This window comes from Cicer arietinum, chromosome 2, assembly GCF_000331145.2.
Source record: "Cicer arietinum cultivar CDC Frontier isolate Library 1 chromosome 2, Cicar.CDCFrontier_v2.0, whole genome shotgun sequence".
NCBI classification, from domain to species: Eukaryota; Viridiplantae; Streptophyta; class Magnoliopsida; order Fabales; family Fabaceae; genus Cicer; species Cicer arietinum.
Window position 1 is genome coordinate 14,592,750 of NC_021161.2, and position 9,106 is coordinate 14,601,855.

The 9,106-nt window shown below is 27.0% G+C and overlaps 1 protein-coding gene across 1 annotated transcript; it reads left to right on the forward strand.

Moving 5' to 3' along the window:
- Positions 1–4,186: 4,186 nt before the first annotated feature.
- LOC101511182 (probable terpene synthase 2) lies at positions 4,187–7,423 on the forward strand. Its single transcript, XM_004490281.4, has 7 exons — positions 4,187–4,354; positions 4,446–4,725; positions 4,933–5,305; positions 5,388–5,606; positions 5,857–5,995; positions 6,451–6,699; positions 7,059–7,423. Exons 1-7 carry the CDS (start codon positions 4,238–4,240, stop codon positions 7,350–7,352), a joined length of 1,671 nt encoding a protein of 556 aa, XP_004490338.1. The 5' UTR covers positions 4,187–4,237; the 3' UTR covers positions 7,353–7,423.
- Positions 7,424–9,106: the final 1,683 nt, after the last annotated feature.

Here is a 9,106-nt window from a genome sequence, read left to right on the forward strand (position 1 = left end):
AAATTAGGGCTTCAATTTTGTTCTTGTTTAATTCTAAATTATATCTTCATTTCTAGTTTGGTCAACAATAATCGTATTCAAAAACAGTTTTGAACAAGATGCTTTTTAATAATATGTTCTTTAGTCAAACCGTTATTTTTGAATCCAATCTGAACAGGTCTTATAGATTGATTCTATTTAATTTTGTTCATACTGAGTTTTTAAATTCTTCAGATTGACTATGTTCGTATTTAGTTCAGATTGATTTTGTAAATTCTTCAGGTTGATTATGTTCGTATTTTTTGTACATAAATCTTGATCAAATCTTCTTTAAATCTTGACCTTATCTTTTTTCAAGTTGATCAAAGATTTTCTTCAATTATAAATTTGAATCAAATCTTATTTTAGATTTTACTCAATTACAAATCAGAATCAAATATTATATTAGAATTTCTCAATTATAAATCTGAATCAAATCTTATTTTAGATTTTCTTCAATATTAAATTTGAATCAAATCTTATTTTAGATTTTTTTTAAATTATAAATGTGAATCAATCATTATTTTAGATTTTCTTCAAAAACACGAATTTTCTTTCATTCTCTTTGAAGTCAAATATATTGTTCTCATAAAATACTTTTTATTTATCATCAAAACTCTAAGTATAAAATCAATTTGATTCTAACACTAAGTGTTAGAGATTAAGTGAATAGAGTTTAGAGTAATTACAAACGTTTAAAAGTGAGGCAACTCTATATTTCTTCATTTTGGATAATTATTATATTTGGATGTAAGTGTCAATCCTTTTGTTGTTGTTACTGCCTATAATTCACACAAAAATATTGTACATATGTAATTAAAAGAGTTTTTAATTTGAAGTGGGCAGTAGAAATGGTGACGACGCCTTGACATTTTCCAACCTATGTTTAAAAACTTTTTAACTACCCGAATTTGAATTTTAATGACTATAGTTATATGTAACTTAAGTAATGGATTCAATGAGTAGAAGGAACTAGTTAAATTAAGTAATTGATTTTTGTACATCAATTTCACTAATAAAGTATTATTTCTTTTCATTGTCATTAGATAGTCAATGAAATCTCAAATTTATTAGTTGATCACAAAAGATGATATAAATATTTAAGTAATACCTTTTTTATGACGTGCAGTTTTAACAGAAAAGATGGCATGTTTGCTCATTCATTGAATGCTATATGATACAATATGATACAAATAGGGAAGCTGTCATTCAAGAATGCCAAAAAGGAGTTGAAAATAAATGGAAAGATATGAATGAGGATTGTCTTACGCAAACTAAAGTTCCATTGTCTCTTTTGACTTCTGTCTATATATCACACAAAAATTATTGTACATATGTAATTAAAAGAGTTTTTAATTTGAAATGGGGAGTAGAAATAGTGACAACACCTTCACTATTTCCAACCCATGTTTAAAAAACTTTTAATTACCTGAATTTGAATTTAAATGACAATAGCTATAGGTACCTTAAGTAACTGACTCATTGAGTAGGAGGAACTAGTTAAATTAAGTAATTGATTTTTGTACATCAATTTCATTAATATAAGAACAAGAGTTATCAAAACTGATAATCAACTACTCCTAAATTGATTATAACATACTTAAACGAAAGCTATAGGGTACCATTGACCCAATAGATACATCCAACTATCCGCACAGTAAAGGTGCTTGAGAACACAAGGAATTGAAGATTTGAATTGTATTGGCCATTTAAAAATAATTGTGTTACTCAACAAAAAGTGATGTTCTTAATCAAAACATTGAACATATGATGATAAATCAATTTGAGTAAAAATATAGTTGAATCATAAAGAACTCAAGTTAAATAAAAGATTGGAGATTTCCTCTACAACAAAAATACCGAGTAGAGATAGAGAAGAGACACTCGTATTATTATACTAGTTTATAACAATTGTTGCTACATCTAGTCCTCCTTTTATAGAGAAATGTTTCTCGATATATTTGAGTACTTATTCCACCATCAATTCAATAGCATACAAATGTTATTTACTTTGCCTCTCCAAGCTTCAAGCATTATTTGACTTTCGGGCTTCACTACATTGATTCAAGTATGTGTGAATTGATATATAATTTTTTTTTGGATTTTTAACTCTCACTGAGAGAATAATACAATTCAATCTTATATCAATTCAAGTGTATAAAATAAATTGATTGATTTGCATGAATATCTAATAACTCTCTACATAGAGGATTTTCCATTAATTCTTTTCTTTTGAAGTGTTCGTGACTTTTTAAGAAATCTGTTTTGAGCATTGCCTTAGGATATAAATTATTTTCATGTTCTGGTGCCACATCGTTAGAGGAAAATATTATTTTTCTTATAAATTTGTTTTCAGACGAATACTAACAACAAATCAATTTTCAATGTTGACTTATTGAAAAGATGAAAAGAGGCATTGACTTTTCATATGATAGCTCTACAAGAGGAACCATTGCTTCATAAAAATTACAAAGTTATTTACTTCATTAGAGGATTTGACTTTTGCTAGAGCATTGACTTTTTCAGATGATAGCTCTACTAGAGGAATCATCGATTCATAGAAATTACACTGTAATTATCTGCATCAAAAGAATTTTACTTTTACCAGAACATTGATTTTGTTAGATGTTTCTTTCAGATTCTTCTTTGATATTTGAATTAGAGGATTATTAGTTGACTTATAATTCCTTGTGTCTTTTAAAGCTTTGATTGATCAAACAATGGGTTATTAGATACTTGTTGCAAAGATACTTAATAATATATCCTGACTTACTTTATTAGTAAATATTATTACTTGTTCATTAGTTAACAATATTTTCCGTATTAAAAGCACTTAGAATATTACATCTAACTTATTCAATTTATGCGACCTTAAAATAGATATTGATTAATATAAATCTCTACCTTTCTAATTTAATCTATACCCTTAGCAAATAGTGGTTAATGAAATATTCAAAGTGCTTAATACAATAAACACGTATATGTATCAAAGTGTATTTTGGACACATTAAACTATTTAAGTGACCAATGACAACTTTAAGTGTGGTTGTTTTATAACATTTAAAAATTGCTATTTTATTGTATTTGTAAAAAGAGAAAATAATATTAACTTCAATAGTTTAGTCTAACGATAATGTGAAGAATTTGGTGCATGTTACATGACACTTTAATACAATTTGGTTCTCAAACCGTCGAGTAGTTTGAGATACAGTCCAAATTAAGGTGGTTTTGCGTTGAAAAAAAAACTAATATTTAATTATAAAAATATTATAATCACATGTTTATTAGAAAATTTGGCGTGCGCACACTAACGGCTTGCATTCATTTTTTATTTTTTATTTATGAAAAGGTTGGCTATAATTAATTATATGTGGTCAATTAATATATAACAATTATTCTAATGTTATTTACAGTTTATATTTTATACATTGAAACATAACAACCGTGTTTACTAATTGATCGATTTAATTGAAGGTGAGTTTTACTAAGTAGTTCTTTGTTGAACTCTACTTAAAAATAATAAATAAATTAACGGTGGTCGACGATACTCTTTAGAATTAATAATTTAGGATTGTTTTTGTCTTTACGAATAAAATGGTGATCTGATTGATGTTGATTTAACATAAATTACATATATTTTTTTATCAAACCAATATTATTTAAATAACTATCTCAATTATAGAAATGCAAATGAAGTACTTTTAAAAAGTGACATATGTAATCTTTCGTGTTTTATACATGTTTTTACCACTTGATTTTTATGGGAATAAAATCCCACTAATCAGAAATTTGGTCGAGAAATAAAATATAAAAAAATTATTCCAACCCGAATCTAAACTTGGATTTTCAGAAAAGATTAATCTTTATCTAAAGTTCTTAATCAATTTATTAAAATTGTAAATTGAAAATAAGCATGAAACATATAATATAAATAATAATATGTATAAAGATAGTAAGAGTCAAAATCGGGCATACAATTAGGAAACACGTGAGTCACATTGCTTATTCTTTTAATATATTTAAATTTTTGACAAAAGGCCGGGAATAGTTTAAATTTTAAATGCTTTAGTACTACACGTACGATGTGAATTACTAATTTAATGTATTAATGATTAGTATAAATTATCTATATTGCCATCTTCTTTCCCAAACAAAAATATCTATTTAATTGATGTAATTGGTTAAGCATCCCATTTATTTGAAAACTGAAATATCTAATATGCCTGCTGTAGCTAACTTCGATCCTAATTCTAAACTCGACTTGCCTAGAAATGTTGCAGATTACCCCCCTAATGTTTGGGGGGATTTCTTCCTTCAATATGCTTCTGAATCTATGGTACGTAGTTAGTGTTTTTATGTTCTTCATGCATACTATAATCCACTTCATCAAACTTCACCATTAACATCTTTCTCTTCAACACATGCAGGAACTCGATCAGAATATTGCAGCTGAAATTGATTGTTTAAAAAATGAAGTGAAAAATATGCTAGCTACAAACATTGAGAACCCCTTTTACAAAGTCAAATTCATAGATTCCATATGTCGTTTGGGTGTCGGCTATCATTTTGAACATGAGATCGACCAAGTGTTGCAACTTATTCATAAGACTTATGTTGTAAATGGAGAAATAATTCTTGAAGATAACCTTCATTCTCTTGCCGTGCTATTTAGAGTATTAAGGCAACGTGGACTTTACGTTTCACCTGGTATATAAAATCTTCAATTTTTTACCTTTATTGTTTTTAATATTTATCTTCAACATGATCAAGCCAACTTCAATCCAATCTATGAACATCACATTACATTGAAATCATATTATAAATTATCTTGTTCTTTCTTTCTTGTGTTTTTTTTTTTACTGCTACAAACTCTAATATATATTTAATATTATGGTTGTTCAATAAAAATTATAGATGTGTTCAAAAAATTCAAAGACGAGCAAGGAAACTTTAGTGAAAGAAACATCACAGATGTGGAGGGGATGCTAAGCTTGTTCGAAGCCTCGCATATGATGATTCATGGAGAAGAAATTTTGGAAGAGGCCTTGGCTTTCACATCTACTCACCTTGAATCAATTTCCACTCAATTGAACCCTTCTCTTGCAGCACAAGTCAAACATAGCTTAACGCAAGCTCTCCGCAAAAACTTGCCTAGGCTAGAGGCACGACGCTACATTTCCATATACGAGCAAAATACTTCCCATAATGTAATTCTACTCAGGTTGGCAAAATTGGATTTTAATATGCTCCAAAGTCTACATCAAATGGAATTTGGAAACATTTGCAAGTAAGTACTTTAAATCACGTACTCCTTAATATGCAGCAAAATAATATCAAAGTAGCTAATACCTTATCTGGGATCTTGATAGATGGTCGAAGGAGTTGGGCATTACTAAAAAACTACCGTTTGCACGAGATAGAATAGTAGAATGTTGCTTTTGGAGTATGTCAGTATACTTTGAGCCCCAATATTCTCAAGCAAGAAAAATGATGTCAAAAGTAATTGCTCACCTATCATTTATTGATGATACATACGACTCATACGGAACTATTGATGAATTAGAACTTTTTACCAAGGCTGTTGAAAGGTAAATCATCATCTATATACAATATTAAAAAAATTAAATTATAAACAAAAATTTAGAGCTACAATCGATTCCATCCTCAATTTTGTGAGGAAATATTAAAAAAAATGACTTATTTTTTGTTACTAATTATGGTTTCTAATTCTATATTTTTTTTCTAGTAATGACACACATATCTTCTTCACATATTTTTACTCTAATTATTTAAATAAAGGCATAAGGATTTATATATTGTAATGAATGTGATTTTCAGGTGGGATATTAGTTGTTTGGATGATCTTCCAAATTACATGAAGATACTTTACAAGTCTCTCTTAAATGTTTATGAGGAAATAGAGCAAGAAACGAGGAAAGAAGGAAGAATATATACCCTAAACTACTTTGTAAAAGATGTAAGAGTTTGTTATTATTTTCTTATATTATTGTTATTATTATTAATATTATTATTATTTTTATTATTATAATAAGACTTCAACAAAGCATGAGTTTTAATGTGTTCTTTGGTTGATTTTAACTTTGTGAAAATGATTTCATGTAAAAACAACTTTGTTAAAAAGTTATTGTACGCTTAATTTACGAATACAAATTTATGAAAAATTTATTAATGAGTTTTTCTGTCATAAAATATTTTTATTAATAACTTTTATTTATTCTATAAAAAAATAGAGAATTCTTCTATATGGTAAAATCATAGCAAGAGGAATGACTTCCTTAACATTAAATGTTTTTGTAAAAGTAAAACTTCTTATCATTATATTAAATAATAATACAATTTGACATCATAAAATAAAGACAAATATTTTTTATAGATATTCTATTAATAATTTATATTGCATGGTGATGACAGTTCAAAAAAATAGTCCAAGCTTATATGACTGAGGCAAGATGGTTGGACAAAAATTATGTACCAGCAATAGATGAGTACATGTCCATATCAAAGATAACATCTGGTTATCCAGTGTTGTCTACAACTTCTTATATTGGCATGGGAGATATAGCCACGGAAGACATCTTCAACTGGGTAACTACAATGCCAAAAATTGTAAATGGTGCTGCTCTTGTTTGCAGGTTAAATGATGAAATTGTGTCCAATGAGGTATTTTTTATTATTATATGTCATTCTAAAAATATTTCTCTACGATTAATATATGAATGTAAGGACAAATATATTTAATATGACAGATATTTAATATACGTTTAAGAATTATTTAGTATGATAGATATGATAGATATATGACACAATTATACACAAACAAGTTTTATACGTTTCCAATAATATTTAATATGATAGATATTTGTGCAAATATTTAAGAATTAATATATCAAAGTGATGTGATAATGATAAATTATGATTTTTCTTCATTGTCATTAGATAGTCAATGAAATCTCAAATATATTATTTGATCACAAAAGATGATATAAATATTTAAGTAATAATTTTTTTATGACGTGCAGTTTGAACAGAAAAGAGGGCATGTTTGTTCATTCCTGGAATGCTATATGACACAATATGATACAAATAGGGAAGCTGCCATTCAAGAATGCCAAAAAGGAGTTGAAAATGCATGGAAAGATATGAATGAGGATTGTCTTACGCAAACTAAAGTTCCATTGCCTCTTTTGACTTCCGTTCTCAATCTGGCACGTTTTATTGAGGTTTATTACAAAGATAAAGATAACTACACGCACTCTGAAGGATTAATGAAGACACATATTAAAGCTTTACTTGTTGATCCGGTGCCAATTTGAGCATTAGTTTAAGTTTGTCGTTACCTTTTGTATTTCCACAATTAATAAAGAAAATACGTCAAATGTTAAAATTATTATATAGAAAATTACTTTCATTTTAAATAAGTTTTGTATCTTACTCTCTACCCATCATTTCAACATAAAACATTCATTGCAAAAATGAATAAAGGAGTTGAAATTCAAAAGATCTTGGGGGACTAAAAATATCTAAGGAAATGAAGACATTAATCAAATCTAAAATAAGTGAGACTAATTCGATTGTTATAAAATTCTTCTATAAAAAATTGGATGTTAATTTAAAAAAATTTATCTGGATAAATTTCTCTCTTGATTGGTATGAGAGTTAATAAATTGCATGTGCTTGTTAAAGAGCACATCACAAATAGTTATTTCTTCAATTCTTAAATTTTAAGGGCACAATATCATGATTTTGAAGTTTTATTGATAAGAACATAGTTAACCTCCAACCATAACCTAAGTAAGCTCTTTGACATGCAATCTATATTACTATCGTTATTAAAATTTGCTCTACATGAAAATAAGATTCAAAACACAAAAGAAAGGTTCCGCTAGAAGTTCTCTATATATTTATATATAAGAGGCTGACCTTAGGCTATGTAACACCTTAAATCAAAATTGAAATTAAAAGTCAAATGTACTAGTTATGAAAGAGATTCACAGCGGTTTCAAAATAGAGTATAAAAAAATTCTTTTAAACTATAAGGTTCAGGACATCACATTCACACTTACACAAAATGCTTGCATAAAAATTTTCAATAAAAACTTTCAACTCAAGTTATGTACCATATAAAAACTGAATGTTGAGATTTTATAAATATTTTTCAAAACACGATTTAAAATTGATAATAACATCTACAACATTAACCTAGTTGTATCTTCATTTTAGTTTAATTTAGTTCTTGTTTAATTCTAAATTGTATCTTCATTTCTAGTTTAGTCAACAATGATAGTATTCAAAAATAGTTTTGAACAAGATGCTTTTTAAAAATATATTCTTTAGCCAATCGGTTATTTTTGAATCCAATGTGTACAAGTCTTATGTATTGATTCTATTTAATTTTGTTCATATTGAGTTTGTAAATTCTTCAGATTGACTATGTTTGCATTTTGTTCAGATTGACTTTGTAAACACTTTAGATTGATTATGTTCGTATTTTGTTCAGAATAATTTTGTAAATTCTTCAGGTTGATTATGTTTATATTTTTTGTAGATCAATCTTCTTCAAATCATGACCATATCTTTTTTTCAATTTGGTCAAATATTTTCTTCAATTATAAATCTAAAATAAATCTTATTTTAGATTTTCTTCAATTATAAATCTGACACAAATCTTAATTTAGATTTTTTTAAATTATAAATCTGAATCAAACCTTATTTTAAATTTTCTTCAAAAACACAAATCTTCTTTCATTCTCTTTCAAGTCAAGTTTATTGTTCTCATAAAATATTTTTTTTTATCATCAAAACTCTAAGTATAAAATCAATTTAGTTCCAACACTAAGTGTTTGAGATTAAGTGAATAGAGTTTAGAGTAATTACAAATGTTTAAAAGTGAGACAACTCTATATTTCTTAATCTTGGATAATTATTATATTTGGATGTAAGTGTCAATCCTTTTGTTGTTGTTACTGCCTATAATTCACACAAAAATTATTGTACATATGTAATTAAAAGAGTTTTTAATTTAAAGTGGGGAGTAGAAATGGTGACGACGCCTTGACATTTTCGTACC

Excerpts from the sequence above, each read along its gene's own strand:
- LOC101511182 (XM_004490281.4), top strand. The coding sequence starts at position 4,238 with ATGCCTGCTGTAGCTAACTTCGATCCTAATTCTAAACTCGACTTGCCT. Across the intron at positions 5,306-5,387 it reads GAATTTGGAAACATTTGCAA|ATGGTCGAAGGAGTTGGGCA; the intron begins GTAAGTACTTTA and ends GGATCTTGATAG. Across the intron at positions 5,996-6,450 it reads TAAACTACTTTGTAAAAGAT|TTCAAAAAAATAGTCCAAGC; the intron begins GTAAGAGTTTGT and ends TGGTGATGACAG.